This window comes from Lottia gigantea (genome assembly GCF_000327385.1).
Source record: "Lottia gigantea unplaced genomic scaffold LOTGIsca_49, whole genome shotgun sequence".
NCBI classification, from domain to species: Eukaryota; Metazoa; Mollusca; class Gastropoda; family Lottiidae; genus Lottia; species Lottia gigantea.
In genome coordinates this window covers 935,213-953,265 of record NW_008709687.1, presented here as the reverse complement: position 1 = coordinate 953,265, position 18,053 = coordinate 935,213, and the positions used below count along the sequence as shown (strand labels likewise).

Below are 18,053 nucleotides of genomic sequence, written 5' to 3'. Positions count from 1 at the left end.
ACCTTTTACACATCCCTTTAAAGATATATCTCCAAAAATCATTTTTCGTGAAAAATGTCGAAATGTATCCTATCCTTAATTCTAATATTCTCATAAATTCTATAAAATCGAAAATGCATAACTAATTTTCCCGATTGGGCGTGATGTAATCTGATTGGTTGAGCCAACTGTTTATAATATTGTATTAGCCAATCAGTGAGCTAGCTTCAGACTAGCTAATAAATATAACGATTTACCTTGTTGAAGCTGGAAACTGGAGAAAAATCAGTCGATGAAACACAGTTGAAATATAACGAATATTTTCCTCGTTTAAACCATTTCCTTAATTTTTTTTCATTTGGAAATTATCCTATTTCTAAGGTAAGAGAAAGATTTTTTATCATATTTTTAGGTTAAAAACTCAAATTGCAGCGTTTATTGTTAAAATTGACTCATTTATTTCTATCGATTCCAAATTATGCATTTTCCTTTTGACGAATGTGCACATTGAGCACTGCTATGCCGACATAATTTTGTGTTTAAGAGACTCGTGCAATTGTGGAGTCTCCAAAGGACTAAAATTTGTGGAATTCAGAATTTGTCTTCGTCATACAAAATGTCTGCCCATTAGTCTCATAGACAATGGCTGCAAATTTATACCATTTCGTTTTCAAATTGCCATCTCGAAAATTTATTTAATTTTGAAAAAAATGTCTTCCCTGAAATTAGTTTACCAATTATTTTTTTTGCAAATATTTTGAGATGTTTGGCGAACCATTTAATGGAATGAAATTTCGGTTTGTTCTAGAAAACTAGATTAAATACAAAATGTCTGCCGAACCAGGGTTCGCCTGCTGAGCAAAATATAAACAGAAACCGTATTACGATTTTGTGTCCAATTTTGTTAGTAAAAATGATTCTAAAAGAATCATTTTTTTAATTCTGTGTTGTATTTTGACAATTTTTGGAAATTTCTGGTCACGATTTTAAGGGAAAATATGGTATTTTTGAGAACAAAATGTTCTATTTGTCATTGTTTGATGCGGACTGATCAATAAAACATAGCAGGTGATCTTACTGCCGAGCTGAAAACTCGCTTTGTCTCCTGTAAAATCTAAAAAAAATATAGGACAAAATAGTTTTTAAACATATTTTGAAGCAACGTCAACCAAATGAAAATTGCCTTCCTTTTTTTCTGTTGGTTTGTTGATTTTAGTTCAAAATCTCATGATCTTTTCAGTTAATTCTCCCCTCCAAGCGAGGTAGGTCATGGAAAGGCTGGCATGGAAAACACCAGACGTCAAAATTATGCACAAAACCAATAGCTATATTTTTTCAACTCCTTCGTCGATATCATGTAAGACTATCATTCCAAAAATTACGTGCCTAATGAAACCTTTCTGATTTTATACGCCGTGCCCCCTTCTCCATAATGCCTACCAAATCAAGTTCTTTTTAGAGATTTTTAGGGTCCAATAGCAAACCATACAACCATCATTCCCCTTCGAAATTAACATTTAGTAATGGATCGCATGCCTACAAATAAATTGCGGTCAGCTTGCCCCAATTTTGGTCACTCACGCCTTCTTTTTATCGCTAGTATTATTTGTGAATTTTTGTTATCTATGAATTATAATGATATGATTGATATATTTTGATAAGCCGTCTATTGTTTTATACTACATTTCATATTTAGCCCTCGAGCTAAAACAATACAGGCTATACAGTGAATATTCATCGTTCTTTGTTTTTACTCAATGATTTAAGTAGAATTACTGAACCATCATAATTATAATGTTCATTATTTAACAATCGGAACATTTAGCTAGCAGAATGTTGCTCTGGTAGTTTTCTGTAGTCAGATTTTGGACCAGAGCATACAAGACTTTCGTTTTCCAACATTTAGCGAGCAGACTGTCGCAATAGTAGTAGTCTTTGGTCAGAAATGGACCAGAGCATACTAAACTAATAGCTGTCGTGTCCAACTATATAGCTAGCTAGCAGATTCCATTGTATAATGACAATATTCTGCGGTCAGAGCACAAGATTGTTAGTTTTCAATGGCCAGAATGGGATAAGAGTTTACAAAATTATCATGTTAAACTTGCTTGCAAATTGCTTCGAACAATTTGTCTGTGGTCAGACTAAGTCTAGAGCATAACCAACTATCGTGTCCAGTCTTTGAGGACATACCGAATACCCTACCTATGCAACTAATGTTAGTAAACTGTTAGTTAGAATAAGTCTAGAGCATAACATTCGTTAGAGTGCAGATATCTGCTGTCAGAATATCGAAATAAGGCCAAACATTTAGCTATATTATCAACTGAAACTTACACTTCCGGTTGATATTACTATACGAATATATAAAAAAAATATTAATCTAGGCTAAAGTTCAACCTGTATTTAACAACTTTTAAACTGTGTTTAAATATGATGATATTGAGACCTTTGTTTGAATCGACACGAATATAAAAGTTTATTCTGTTAAAAGGTTTCGGTGTGTTTCGATTGTATTGATATAATATTAATGAATTTTTTTCAAATGTCGGTAATGAGTTAATTAAAATTCCATTTTTCAATTAGGTACTAATAATAGAAGTAAATCAATTATATATGTTGGTTACGAGAATACAAGAGTAAAACGATGAATCACCGTTTCCTTATTATTTTACTTTTGTACCGGTTTCAGATTCATGGCGGTTTCAGAATGACTCAACTGGTTTTAAATTGACGCAGGTTTCAGAATGCTCTTATTGTTTTATATTTTTTTCCAAATTAGTTTTCCTAGAAAAAATTTTTTAAAACTCTAAAATGCACCATCCTCAACATCGACATTTCATTGCTTCAAAGCTTAATTGCACACTGCTTGGCGTTAACCGGTCTTCATTAGTCTAATCAGGAACAGAAAATCAGGAAACCAAACTCTTTTTCATTCTAATATCTTATATAGAAAAAATAAGGAATCAAAAGGACCACCACCATACGATGAAGAGAAGATGAAACATTTTTTATAATATAAAGCTATTTAATAGTCGTATCCACTGTATCTTTATATACAAAACACTCTATAAATCTGATAATGTACCTATCTCATCACGCCAGATTAAATCAGAAATAACTGAAGGCATTAAAAAGGGTGATCTATAAATTATGTTCTGGTTGACAAATCTTATAAGAAGATATATTTTTACTTTTATTTTGAGCAACACGTGTGGATTTCTGGAGTTATCGGTCGATTTCACCTATTTTAAGAGATAAAGTTGGATTGATTTTCGGTTAATTTGGCAAAAAAGGTCAAATTTAGCCATCTTTACCACTTTTTAGAATTGAATTATGACTTACAGTTCGTCTGCGATTAAATTTTTTGTTTCTGTGGCACAATTAGCTATAAAATAGTGGCGACGCCATCCTCCCGAAACTTGCGGTGAAAAAAATAGGAAAAACTGAATTGACGGGGGAACCACCGTCAAGGTTGAAATTCAAAATGTATTAGCTCTGTTGCATCACCATAGGCGCAAGCCTCCCATGGAGCGTCTGAGAGTGCCCCGCCCCCCTCACCAAAGATATGTTTTCGAAAAATAGAACTTTCTGACACATATTCGGGGCAAACAAGTATTAAAAAATGATATTTCAAAATTTGTTAGAAATGGATTGGGGATACAAACAATTTTTCTAAGCGCCACAACTGTTGCAACTTATTTTTACTTTCTAACATATAACTTAGAATACACGTGCGTTATAATTGATTAAAGATTAGCGGTATAGATGTATATTTCAGTCTGCAGGCCAAATAAACCTTTCGACAACATCTGGACTTACTTTCTATCTAGTCGATATAAATAGATTTTTACAATAACAAAATATTTTAACTTCTCACTTTTATTTTTTACCTTGTTTTGTTCGAAGTTAAAATCTATTTTAACCAGTTTTACGTCAAACCTCATTGCTCCAGATGAGGTAATGAATAGGGGCCATGCAGTGTGCAATGGACGAAAATGCCCAACCACATCACCCTTTCTTTTATTCCAACAGTCGACGGATCTTGAAAGGTACAGTCTATAAGACACAGGGCCCCGATGAAACACACAGATAATTATGAGTATTTTTAAACCAACGACTCACTCGAAAAAATTTGAGTTATTTTAGGCCGATCGGATATAATACTTGATGTCAAGGGGAGGTAATCCGTACTGAATACACAGATTAAGATTGACTGTAATTCTATCTGTATGAGAAATAGTGCTATCCTATCGTTTTTTTTTAATCAGATCACATTCTCGCTATATCGTTCAGCTTAAATACGATAATTTGATATCAAGGTCTGAACAATAGGTTTTGAATAACATTGAGATTTTCACTTTTTAGCGAACCAAGGGATAACAAATATCTGATTAAAAATCTCTCAATAGCAGGTTGGCCCAAACGTAGCGCCATAAGTCACTACCGGTTGTTTGAGTCGATTTTTACACAAATAGAACGTACTGGAACAATTAGATATGTCATTCACAAACTTTCCTTCACCCCTCCGACATTTTAAAAGCACAATTATATTTGACTCCATTTTCTCTTTTTCAGAATCCAAGATGGCGGATAAAATGGCGCGAAGACGTTTGAATCCCAAGAAAGTAGATAAAAGTGTGATAGATTTACAAGAAATTATTGAGAAGTATATCTGGTCTACAGCCTACTCTAATGAAGTTGGGAAGATGAAAGCCTTCTTTACGCCCAAAAAACTTTATGATGTGGATATCAAGTGGACATTCTTAGACATTAAGCACTCGACACGAGAAAAAATTCGAAATGACGGCACGGATTACGTGGTAACAAACGATAAACGACGAATTAAAGATCATTCTAAAGTTCTAGGGAAACCAGTATCGTTGCAAAAGTCGCATTATGAAAATGACACTAAAAAGTCACAAAAATTTGCATTTAGTTGCAAACGTCAGACGAAAGCGTCGACGTCATTTTCGTTTCAGGAGACGTATTCGATTGGGGGCGAGGTCAAAGTGGAGGTCAAAGTTCCCGGTGATATTTGTTCTGTGAGTGCCGGGTCAGATGGAAGGTTTACCATCACCGAAGGGGAGACGCAGACATTTGAGGACACCCTGGCCTGGGACGTGAACTCGGAAATTATTGTAAAGCCGGGAGAAATGATGGACGCTAATCTATTGGTGCGTGAAAAAACGACCGTAGCCGATTTGACGGTGACGTCTGAAATTAAAATGAAGGAAGGAAAATTACCGTACGTCATCAGACGAAAATCCGACAGAACAATTATGCTTGTGGGAGAACTGACGAACCTCGAAGCACCATTCAGGATCCATCCTTTATTCAAGGACAAGAAAAGGATGATGTTCAAAAACGATGGACAGTTAATGATCCTTAAATCTCGTGGCACGTGCAAATCAGTGTCGTGGCTTCAACAAGATATCGACATCCACTCAAGTAAATCTAAAAAGAAAAGCGACACCTCCGACAAAGACAATGGCGAACCCATGACTAAAGATGATGATGATGATGATGATGATGAGGCCATTACGGCAGCTCCTGATGGTGGCGATGATGATGATGGCGACGACGATGATGATGATGATGATGATGACGATGAAAGTGATGAAGATAAAGACGAGGATAATGATGAAGATGGTGATGGCAATGATGGAGAATGATCTATTATTTATGAGACAATGTAAATACTGTGCTATGCTACACTATGCGCATGCATTTTGATACATAAAGAAACAATTTAAAAACTGTACTATGCTATGAACGTGTATTTTTATACGTAAGAAACGTGTGTATAGACGTGTGCAGCTATGCGGGTGCATTTTGATGCAAACAGAAGCATATATGTATGAGTATGTATTACGCTTTGTACGTGAATTTTGATGCAAAAAGCGACAGTAAAAAAACTGTGCCATGCTACTTTATGCGCGTACATTTTGATACATAAAGAGACAATGTAAAAAACAAACATATGTAAAAAAAAAAACGTGCTATGCTATTTACATGCATTTTTATTCATAGGAATTTTATGTAAAGGTGTGTATAGCTATGCTATGTGCTATATTTTGATACATGAAGAGACATGAATCATGAGTATATGAAGCTAAGCTAAGTAAGTGCATGTATAGAGCTATATTTTAAGCTTGTATTATGCTTTAAGCGCGCATGTGCATTTGGAGCAATTGGAGACATATGTATAAGCTCATATAAAGCTATGTTGTGCTATAAGCGGTCATTTATATACATTCAAAGACAAATGTTTGAGCGCGGTTTAAGCCGATATCTTATAAGTCTTATAAGTGATCTGGATAGTCCAAATTGACGCTGGTGAAGCAAATATATAGACGATTGTATCCCTTTGATATTTATATTCTTTTGTATGTGTTTATTGTTTGCCATACTCTATGTTTCACTATAATGATTTTTATAAGCCTACCGTATACAGATGTCTTTCAAAATAAATCTGGATTTCTAAAAGACATATAAATAGTATTTTAAGAAGCAGCCTAGACTAAAACTTCAAGCCCCATCTGTACCATAAATTTTTTCTTGTAAAAACTCGCAAAACTTAGAATTCGAAATACGAGGCTAATACAATTTTATTAAAATAATCTCAAACTGTATTGCTTAGCCCGCCCCCAGTGGTTCAAATCTAAAGAAGAAAAACAGAAATAAGACTTTAAGCGTCAATTCATTTCCGTCCCATAGATTTCTTCCATCTCCCAACTGTTTTGATACGTCAAGGTTGTACAACCTTTGAGAATATGGGAAGATCAAGGGTGAATGTCGTCATATCAAGATGGCACCTGTACTGCAGTAAAGCAGAAATTGAAGTAAAAAAGCTCATTCTTCGAAGAGCTAGCCTACACCTTCGGAGTATAATGAAATTGAACTGATTTGTAGGTTCGTTAGCGTTTAAGGAGAATTACTAGATAAAGGACATGCTTTCTAAAATGAATCAACATATGGACATGAACTCTGATAAAGGTGCTCTTTTAATGCGTAGAATACTTTGTAGTCTGTATTTAATTATTTCTTCGAAGATTACCTCCCCTCCTTGACAATCAGAGCCGTATATATACGGCTCTGTTGACAATTCCAGTAGTTATTTGTGGTTTGTCGTCTTTGAAACTTAATTTGAGTTGCCTCCCCTGACATAGGAAATCCATCTGTCAAAATGGCTGCCCACGGATCTCAGGTTTTGATGAATTTCAATGTTATGAGCACGATTTACTTGCATTGTTATAATTTAGACGTTGCATGTCTCAAACCAGGTAGTTTCTTTACTAACATTGTATCAAAATTATTTTTTCTAACTGCTTTTTACACTAAACAGCAGAAAATTACCCAAACTTCCGAAGTTTTGACTTTTATGGTGTATGTAAACTGCTTGTAAACTTGCCAATTTACTCTCTTTTCACCAGTGGGTGCCCTGGACAGTTATGAAAACTACCGGTAGGCCTACGTGACGGTGAATTTTGCAGTAGCTGCTGAAGAACTGGACAAATTGCCATTCTTTTACATACAAAATAAATAGACACGAAAATGATTATGGTGTATGTAAACTGCTGTCTTGCCAGCAGGAGACTGTGGATTTGTATCTGGAATGTACCCTGATGTATCGAACTCTCTGTAGTGATTATATCATAGAATGTTACTTTGTGTCATCAAACAAATTGAATGGTTTTAAGTTTAGGCCTACAGGTTGCATGCCTTCTTAATGACTGTCTGATCTGTTTTTGCATGCATTGTAGCAGAACCAAGTAGCCTTATTAGGCTTAATTCAGTATGAACAATATATCTAGATCTGTATTTTGATCAGATCAAATGTTTTACCAGCAATAAACGTTAACCAATTTTTTATTTGACAGATGATCCACAGTGGTGGAATGATGCCTGCAATGAGCACCTTATCAATGAGGGAGAAGTCTCAGCTGAAACGCCGGATTAATCGTGAACATAACTGTAATTTCCGAGCTGGATATATAGAAGTGAATGAAGAATATCTACATAAGACTGGAATCAGGGGACGGAAGAGATATCTTCTTTACTGTGTAGTTTTCACTCTTATTTTTCTGGCTTTAGTCAATGCATTGGTGAGTGTCTTCTATTTTTTATTATTTGCCCCTTATGAAGGGATATAATTGTTAACATTTCGCTTTGATTTATAACATTTGAGAATTTTGGAATCAGTAGCTCTAAATGGTATCTGGTATTTAACGAGTCATCTTTCCTCATCGTTACAGTCAACCCAGCTGTAATATGGGTAGAATTATAACCAAGAGTTTGGCTAAGGACATAATGGTATACAAAACCAAGTTGTTATCCTTGTAAAATCATTGCCAAACAGTTTACCTAAGAACCAGCTGATATACAGGAACTTTGAGAATCTAAATTTTGTTTACCTTTGTAAAATCATTGCTGAGTAGTTTCCTCAAAGACCTAAGATGAAGACGATTTCTTAGAAAAAAGGATTTTCCTTTCTTTTTCCTATTGATTAGCTTGACTCATCTTCTAATCTTTCAAGGCGACTGCTGGATTGGTATATTTTCTTGGAATCAGTCATCTTGGAATTAATGACCTGGAATTTCTGTTAAAAGATGATTTGCTACGAGTGTTTGCTGATACCGAGATTACCAAGATTAAGATGTTTGATGCTGGGGTCGGAGGTCGATTTGACAAAAACCTGAAGATAGTTGGCATGGAAGGCTCGGTCAGTAAAGAGACACAATTCACTAAATAATTTGTTTTCCTACCCCTCTTCCCCCTATGAATTTTTTTTTTTGTTATTTTCTCGTAGGTTTTCTTGCAATCATATTGAAGAATATAGCCTGACTGATTAGAACGATTTGAAATATACTTTTCCAAAAAATTTTAATGCTAGATTACAAAGCTTCATTACCCCCAAAAAATTTCAAAATTACCCCCAGGAACTAGGTGTTCAATTTCAATTCTAAAAAGTGATAATGATGGTTAGAATTGAGCTCTGTCAACTTTAAACCCTGATAATCTGGTCTTTTATTTTCAGGTTGTGATCCAAGCACCATGGGATAATGGAACCAGAGGTATGGTTGGTCTGTCATAGTTTTTTTTTAAAGTTATTGAGATAAAAAAAACAAGGCTACTCCTAAAAGAGCAATCTTTGACAACACGAAATTATCCTGCAGTGAGCACCTTGTCTAATGCCTGAGCTATTCTGGTCTTTAATGGATACATTCAGACCTTCTGTTGGCTGTCTCATGTTTATGTCAGCTCCTCCATCTTGCACTAATCCAGTTTTCAGTGAGACGTCTGACTAAAATGCAGCGTTTTATGCTGTCACAATCGCAAAGGCCTTGATAAATCATACTTTGCAATTAGTGACTTCATAAAGCGCTTAGTTTTATTGAAATTGCAGGAACCACGGACAGCAAACTGTAAATTGGAATGGTGCAAATTGATGTTAACACTGTGCCTTATACACTGTTTTAAAACCCCTTTATAACTCCTTTAATTAATATATGTCTAATATATTTTTCAGTTGTTTTGTTTGATAAGAAGATCACAATAACAAGCGATAATTTTCAAGTGTCCAGTCTGAAAGATGACCGTGTGTTCATGTCTACTTCCAAGAAGTCATCCTACCCTTTAAAGAAAAGTCGAAATCTTCATGCAGCTGGCGTCCAGGCTGACATAGTGAGTATTAGCAATATTCAAAATGAAATCTCGCTCTTTGGCAAACTTTTTCGAACACTGAATGAAGAAAGAACTTATTAAACCGTTTTTACCTGGATAATAACTAAGGCTCATGAAAATCATTTCTACCAGCTGGTCCTTAGTCATACATCTTCGATGGATCCACTGAAATAATAGGGAAAGATGATTTATCCAAGTTCAACATACTGACCAATATTAGAACCCTTGAGTTACTATAAGATTGAGTTGATAATTTTTCTGTATCGACAGAGGCTTTGTTAAATTTTGATCAAAAAAATAGGCTAATGCTGCTTTCCTAGCAAAATTTCCTTCTTACCAGTATCATTTCTTGATACATGTATTTTGTCATTATTGTACACTGCATGTGTAGGCCGTCTTCCCAATCCAATACAGAAAATTTTGAAGAAATTTGACCAGTCCTTACATGTATTTTGTATCTTGTAGGTTCGAAGCGGAACAGAATATCCTGATTTAGACATCGAGTCTTATAACAGAATTCTTATATCAGGATCAGAGGGAGTAACAATTAACAGCCAACAAGGTTTGGTTTCCATGACAGCCAATCAGAACATCAAGCTGAATTCTACTGTAAGTAATAGACTGAGTATTAAAGGGATTCCAATGAGCTTTTCTGGCCTAATCTGCAATACTGTCTTATGTTTGAAGCTTCCAGTGGATGTTAACTTTGTCATCTTCCAACCATCCATTTTTGCCCATCGTATGTGTATCAGAGACACTTTCGCTTCTATTTACACCATTCTGATTTGCAATTCTGTGTGTGTATCAGAGACACTTTTAGCTTCTGTGGTTCCAGCAATTCATGAAAAATTGGCATTGAAGATAATGGTGCCATAAATCTTCAGAAAGCAAGGTCTTTGTTGAACCAGCTTGGTTTCTATTGTTTTTCTTTACAGGCTGGCTCTGTGAACTTTGAACCCATGAAACATTTCTACATGAGCAAGCAATTACCAATTTCATCTTCCAAATACGACCAAGTTCAGCTCAATTCTACCATCAGCCAATCAAATAGCTCAACAGATAACAGTTCCAGTCAATCAGATGCGTCCATACAGTTCAGCCAATCAGAACAAGCATATAAACTATGTTTTTGTATGTCAACTGGAAAGTTATTTGCAGTGAAAGTAACAGACTCTTTGATTGGTTGTAAAAATTTCCAATCAGATTTCAATCCATGTAGTTGAATATTTGAAAGTAACAGAGTTTTAGATTGGATGTAAATATATCCAATCAGATTTCAATCCTTGTATTGAATATTTGTTGTGTTATGTATATTGTTATTTACAAATTGTGGTTAAAAAAAATGATTGAATTGAGGAGTTCTCAATGCTTTGTGTTGTGGTTGAATATTTTTATAAAATATTGTTTTTTTTGTAGTATTAATTTTATATTTTTGTAAAATGATTTGTTGTTGTGTTATTAATTTTTTTGTTTTGTGAAATTTTTGTTATTGTAAGTGCACAGAAGATGCTGGAATTTGTCTCTAATAGTATACCCCCCTTGCAAATGCTGCAAGACTATTGTGAGCTAGTATATTTTTAAATTCTTGTAATAAATGGAATATGAAAGCAACAATAGATTCTTACCTTGCGTACTTGCTTTCATCTGAGCTCCAATCACTAGATGCATAAGAAGTTATATGACCGACAATGCCTCGTAGTGTGTCAAATCAGTTTGACACGTTGTAAATGAATCAATTATTCCAATGCATATTAGTCAAAGGAACAGATTCGCCATTCATTTGACCAAACGCACGTGAGATATGGGAATGTTTTAGCTAGGCTAATCAGTAATCGTGTTCACAGCTCACCGTCGAAATTTGAGCCTTCAAATCCATGTGCGTCCAGAGTTATCCGCGTTTGAAAGTTAAACAGTCTTTTCTTGAGACTCCGCCGTAAAAATCCTAGTTTGGGGAATTTTTTTGAAGGTATTAAGCGAGGGAATTATGACATTGACATACATTTCTAGTACTTCTGAAAGACTATTTACATATCTTCAAGACCCAAATCAACCCCCAAATCGCAGATCTGTCCCTTTTAGGACTTTCATCCGAGCACGCATGCATTATATTTACAAAGCTTAAATGGTCGTACAATGTCAAATCCGTTCGACACAATAGGAATGAATTAATTATTTCAATCTATACTATAATTAACATATATCTTGTGTGTCTTTCAAGGTGAAACGTTGATAATATTGATCGAAACTGTTAAAATAACCATCAATTTGTTTAGACTTTCACACCTGTTACTACCAGGCCTGCGTAGAGCCCACTTCCGGAATGTGCCTAAGTATATTATTATCATTAATACATGTTGTTATCCTTTAATCTCATTGTGTCGGATTAGAGTCAGAATGGGTTAGGCGCTTTAAATACCCACTTTAGCCTACGGTGTATATAAAACTTTGGTAGGCTAATAACTGTTTTTCAATTTGACCTCCGGAACAAAGGGCTTTCTAGCTGAGAGGGTAAGTTGTGGTATCCATAATCAATTTAATGCGATGGGGGTGGGGGGGGGGGGGGGGGTGGATTTGGTATTGTGTATCAGCTTCACCAAAAGAGGAATTGTAACTAAATACAATCTCCAAGTGCTCAGAAATATATGATTTTTTTGTTGATATTTCGAAGCCATTTTATATTTTTTAAATTAATGAATTGGAGAACAAACTCTTTATGATATACAATTATTTTGGTTATATCATTATATCACAACAAAAACAGTCCGATTTTTGTTAAATTCTAAAAATCATAGTGATATATCCATGACGACTATGATATAAGTATTTCAAAATATATCTGTAAATTGACTCACACTGCCACCCCCACTTTGATATTTACATATTGAATTAATATATTAATATATATCAAACGCGCCACCATGAAAGTTCCGCTTGGTCTATATGAAACGACACAGAGTTGCCGAATGTTACGACATATATTATATTCAATAAGGGAGTGACAGACCATTCTGATATGGAAATCGCGTCTTGAAGAGTTAAAACTTAGAACTGTACGACAATTTTTGAAGGTGCGTGTGGATTATATTTGCCCACAGATATATTTGCCACACAATATTCCACTACCATCAAGTACCGTTGATGTTCTTTTTCCCGAAAAAACCCAGTGTTTTTGAAAGTGAAAAAGAAATCGAAGCGGTCTCTAAAATTTGTGACCTACGCCAGTGCCTCCTCAGTGGCAGAGTCAAAGCCACCCCCCCTCTCTTGCAAGTTTTTCGGGCACGACTCTCATAACTAGGTTAAAACTTCGGGGAACCCTCTCACCCCCTCCCCCCCCCTCTCCCCCTGACGTCAACCTGGCTCCGCCACTGGTTCTCCTGCTTTTGGTGCCCTCAAATCGAACAAATCCAGTAATAAATCAGATTCTCCTTGTTGCTAATTCTCCACCAGTTGGGAGTGATCCTTGAAATGAGCGTTGCTCAAATTTCTCAAATATGCCACTAGTCGCTGAATACCGTACTCTCAGATTTCATAGTTCCAAGGTCGACTTGTGCCCATACGTGGGCATTACATTGGTCAATGTAGAGACAACAAAACCGTAACAACAGATGTGTGTGATGCATATCTATAATAGAATAGTCACTGAAACAAAAAAACTACACAATTCTATTATAACTATGAAATACTATGTGTATTTATCTTATATTTCTGCGTTAGACACATCAACTACGGTTGACTGAAAACAGTGACAAGACCAAGGTTTGACCAGGTAAGATAAAAAGCTAACATGTTTTTACTGCACAGAAGGTTATGACTGATGCAGAAGGTGTATTTTGTCCCTTTTTGCACGAGAAGGTCAAGGGTCAGAGTGTATGTCCTTCAGAGTGTATAAGTTAATATTAATTACGATATAAAAACCACACACAATAAATTAATGACAACGATAATAATTTAATTTCTTTTCCCATGAAATAAAAAATATTTCTCACTCAAGGAGATTCATAAGGCGTTTTTGATTTTTTTGAGTCTGATCTAAAAGTAGCTGATTATTTATTTCATCTTTTGTTATTCTCATAAACTCTCACAAATAACGCAAATTGTCTGCAAGTATTTTAATCGCGCATATTTTGAAGCAACTTCACCTAAATCATCCGTCCCCTCCCCACACATCAGTGGCTCAACTAAATAAGTGGGGGCCGCGGACTTCAGTGTGTTCTTTTTTTATCATATGCTTTCCTGTATTTTTTGTGGCAGTTGGGAACTCTTTAGGGGCCCGTGGACTTGGTTCAACCACTTCCTGTGGTAGTTGAGTCACTGTATTTTTTTTTCTGGGGTGGGGGCCCCCTTGGGTGTGAGGGCCTGTGGACTTGGTTCAACCAGTTTTTATGGCAGCTGAGTCACTGCAACTCATCGGTTCTGTTTTTTTTTTGCCATTTTCAGTTTCTCCATTTTGAATCACTGATGAAATTGAAAATCAAGGCATGAGGCACGACAAATCTAAGATCACGTACAAGATGTCATTAGGCAAAGCTGAAGGCATTTGACAACACCCACGCTTATGATATTGTCAGCTTGAGTCAGAATAAGCCCTCCGTTCCTGACATGTACTGCAAACAACTTATCAAAATAAGACGTCTTGTGATTAAATAGCTTCAAAAATCTCATCAGTGTTGAAAGTGAATCAAATTGGATCTAAAATAAGAAATAAGACTTGACTGAAACTGTCAAATATAATGCCCTTTGCCATAAATACCTCATGGATTTTTACAGGATTTATTTATATTTTTATGACCCATTTTCACATACGAACTAATGTGACTTATATTCCCCAAAACTAAAATCAAATTTGAATTTCTCACTTTTGCAATTTTTTTTAATTTGGAACGAAGGGTGCGTGTTGTTAAAGTACTTGCTAAGAGGGGGTTTTAAATATTTTAAACAAGTGCAGAGAGCAATTGATATTATGCAGTTCATCTTTTATGAGGCATGTTTTTAAACAAAACGTTTTTGTGGTCAATTAAGACTTATAGTAATAAACATAGGCAAATAGCGTCTCCTTGGGTATATTTTTCAACATAACTTAGTTTGTCATTGTCATTTGTGACTAACGATAAAAATCAAGGGTACATAACATCTCCTTGCTACACACCACAATCAAAAACAAAATTTTGGAAACATTTAATGTATGAATTTTTTTCATAATTCTGGGGTATGTTTTCAAAATAAATTATATTTTTTCAATGTCATTTGTGACTAACGATAAAAAACAAGGGGACATAACGTCTCCTTGCTACACACCACAATCAAATAACTGTCAAAATTTATGTCGGTTTAACCTTGATTGAAACAGTTGAATTTTTTAAGATACTTTTGTTGTGAATATTTTTATCAGACGTTTATATACATATCTCTGACATATCATTTTTATGAATTATATGTTTTGAAAATAGTCAACTTTATATGTTCATTAACCAGAATTATTTTTTATCGATCCAAGCTTATATTATGCTGTTCAGTTGAACTTTTCTTAGCATACATTTTCTCCATAAGATTTTTTTCATACTTTAATTGATATATCTTTTCAACGGTGGAAAAAGTATTGCACAAGATTTGTCTTATAAGCTTTGAGTTCTAAGCCAGAAGTTGCATTCCAAAAAAACGACAGTGATTAGATAAAAGTTAGATTTCATGTTCGGAGTAAATCTTATAAATTCCATATTTGTCATACGATATTACACTATTTCAAGTTATATCGACTAAATAATCCTAATGCATATTCAGAAAATCCACTACATCATTCATCACTGTGCATTCTCTTCATTTTATTGCATTCCGAGAGCTGTGAAAGTTTGCACGTAGACGTATACACCAAACTATCCCTTCCAAAATATTCGCACGTCATCAATTGTAGGCCATTTCGGGGATGAATAATGTGCTGTCTTCACTGTCCTGGCTTTTTTTATGTTTCTGATTTTTATGTTTGTATTATTACTGTATAGTGATGGTAAAATTACTATAAAACACGTTGCCAGTCGTCAAGAACCAGTTTCCGGTCATCCATCTTCTTCTCGTTGGTGAAAATATTTTATTTATATAATAACATTTCCTTATTGTCAAATTACTGTGGACTGTACAAACAGAATTCTATGTCCTACTTTTCAGCATCGGATATTACATTAAAATTTCGTATCTTTTTCGTAACATTTTCTAATATTTTAGTCTACCTCGAAATCTAAATATATTTCTACCAAAAGTCTGTCCTAAAGGTAGTATTTTCAACCAATCAAATTGTAATCTAATTTGAATTAGATTGGGACTCGTGAAGAAGAGCAACATTAATTCAATGCGAAATTATGATCATTGTAAATAAACGCAGCTGAATTCATTTCCAATTCAACTGAAATCCGAATGAAATTCCATTTCAACTTCTTCGCTTCTTACGCACTGTAGATATATATGGATTTTTTGTTCCTGTGCATCTTGAATGTTGCAATCATGAACTCCACCATCGTGGTTTTAGTGCACATGGGCCTTGTTACCAGCGAAAAAATGTTAGCTTTGTAGAAAAAGATTGTCAAACCCAAGGACTATTTTTGTTTGACAATATCATATTCTTCAAATACAAGGAAATACATTGCGAAATAAACATTACATATTTTATACTATAAAAAAAAAGTTTACATATTTCATAAGATTCATTTTTTTAATTTCGCCGTGAAAAGTCATAAATTAAGTTAAAAGTAAACCTCTTTTGGCCCTGAGCATTTTTTAAACTATTAAAATAGAATAAAGAAGACAGTCACTATGTCCCTGACTTGAATTGTTTTTAAATGAAATAATCAGGCTAAAGCTTGTCAAAATGGTGAAAATGGATGATTGAAATGCAGTCAATTTAAGAGACAAATCTGACAGATGAGATTTGGTAGTGATTTATCTCCTACTAGTGTTTTTATTGCCAAACATTCTTGTTAGAAAAGAGAACCCGCATTGTTTTTTCCTATAACGTTCGATTGACGCCATTTATTGTTATTGATCGACACTTTGACTCAATTTTTACGTGGACATTTTCGCTCTTGCATAATTCTTTTTTTTTCGTCCTTGGTACGTTGAAATGATGATTGTTATGGTATTTTATTTTGTGGATTGCCATTAAATACTACAGAGTTTTCAGTCAAATACTACGACTCTTTCAGTAAAATATTTTTACTGTTAATTACGTATATCTTTTGCAGTAAACTGTTTTAAAATGTTTTAGGTAAACTACACCGGACTTTTGTAGTAAAAGACTTAAGAACTATTTATAAAATAATATTTCTGAAAGTCTGTGAAATATTCAAAATATAATAATCAAAACTTTTGCAGTAAGATACTTTTAGACTTTTGCAGACCTTGATGTATTTCAGACGTTGTTAGGACGATACTCCAAACTCTTGCAGTAAAATGCTTCAAAAAACTATTGCATTAAATTACTTAAAACATTTGCATTAAATTACTTAAAACCTTTGCAGTAAAATACTTAAAACCTTGCAGTGAATTACTTAAAACATTTGCAAATTACTTAAAACGTTTGGAGTAAATTACTTAAAACCTTTGCATTAAATTACTTAAAACGTTTGCATTAAATTACTTAAAACCTTTGCAGTAAAATACTTAAAACCTTTACAGTAAAATACTTAAAACCTTTGCATTAAATTACTTAAAGCCTTTGCATTTAAATACTTGGAACTCTCACAGTAAAATGTTTTGGAATTATTTTGCTGTTAAATACATGAAAATACAGTAAAATCTTTGTAGTAGACTTTTCAAAACCTTCCTCTTTGACACTCTAAATTGAATAGTTAACTCGTATTTGGACACTATTTTGAAAAATTGTTGTTATTTATTTTCGTGTTGTAAAATATCTAAGTCTTTTGCAGTAAAATACTTTAGTAAAGGTTTAGGTAAAGTACGAGCGCTGCATATGGCCCTATAACTTTTACAGTAAAAAACATAAAACTTTCACAGTAAAATACCTTAAACTTTTGCAGTAAAATACCTTAAACTTTTGCAGTAAAATACCCAAAACCTTTGCAGTAAAATAGTTTAAAATATTCTTGCAGTAAAATACTTCGGAATTTCAGAGTAAAATATTCAAAACTTTTGTCCTAGATGTTCACAGGCTTAGTTGAATGGTTTATTGGTATTTCAACACTACTGTAATATATTTTTATTTATTTTCGTACTGTTAATATTATTTATTAAAACTGACAGTAATATGATGATTATAACTATAAAAATTTCACTTCTTGTTATACACGTCAAAATTTCATTTTATATTTCACTCCTGTGACCTCATCAACATCCTTGAAATTCTAATTTTTATATTTTTAGTCTAGATCGTAAAATGGGTT

The 18,053-nt window shown here is 34.2% G+C and overlaps 2 protein-coding genes across 2 annotated transcripts; both read left to right on the top strand.

Annotated features, from left to right (window-relative positions):
* Positions 1-4,565: 4,565 nt before the first annotated feature.
* Positions 4,566-5,654, top strand: LOTGIDRAFT_165075 (hypothetical protein; the record flags this gene model as incomplete). Its single annotated transcript, XM_009061594.1, has 1 exon — positions 4,566-5,654. The coding sequence occupies one exon, from the start codon at positions 4,566-4,568 to the stop codon at positions 5,652-5,654; it is 1,089 nt and encodes a 362-aa protein (XP_009059842.1).
* A 1,514-nt stretch (positions 5,655-7,168) lies between these two features.
* LOTGIDRAFT_234314 (hypothetical protein) lies at positions 7,169-11,275 on the top strand (the record flags this gene model as incomplete). Its single annotated transcript, XM_009061593.1, has 7 exons — positions 7,169-7,189; positions 7,863-8,087; positions 8,519-8,704; positions 9,020-9,056; positions 9,512-9,666; positions 10,132-10,275; positions 10,602-11,275. 7 exons carry the CDS (start codon positions 7,169-7,171, stop codon positions 10,887-10,889), a joined length of 1,056 nt encoding a protein of 351 aa, XP_009059841.1. The 3' UTR covers positions 10,890-11,275.
* Positions 11,276-18,053: the final 6,778 nt, after the last annotated feature.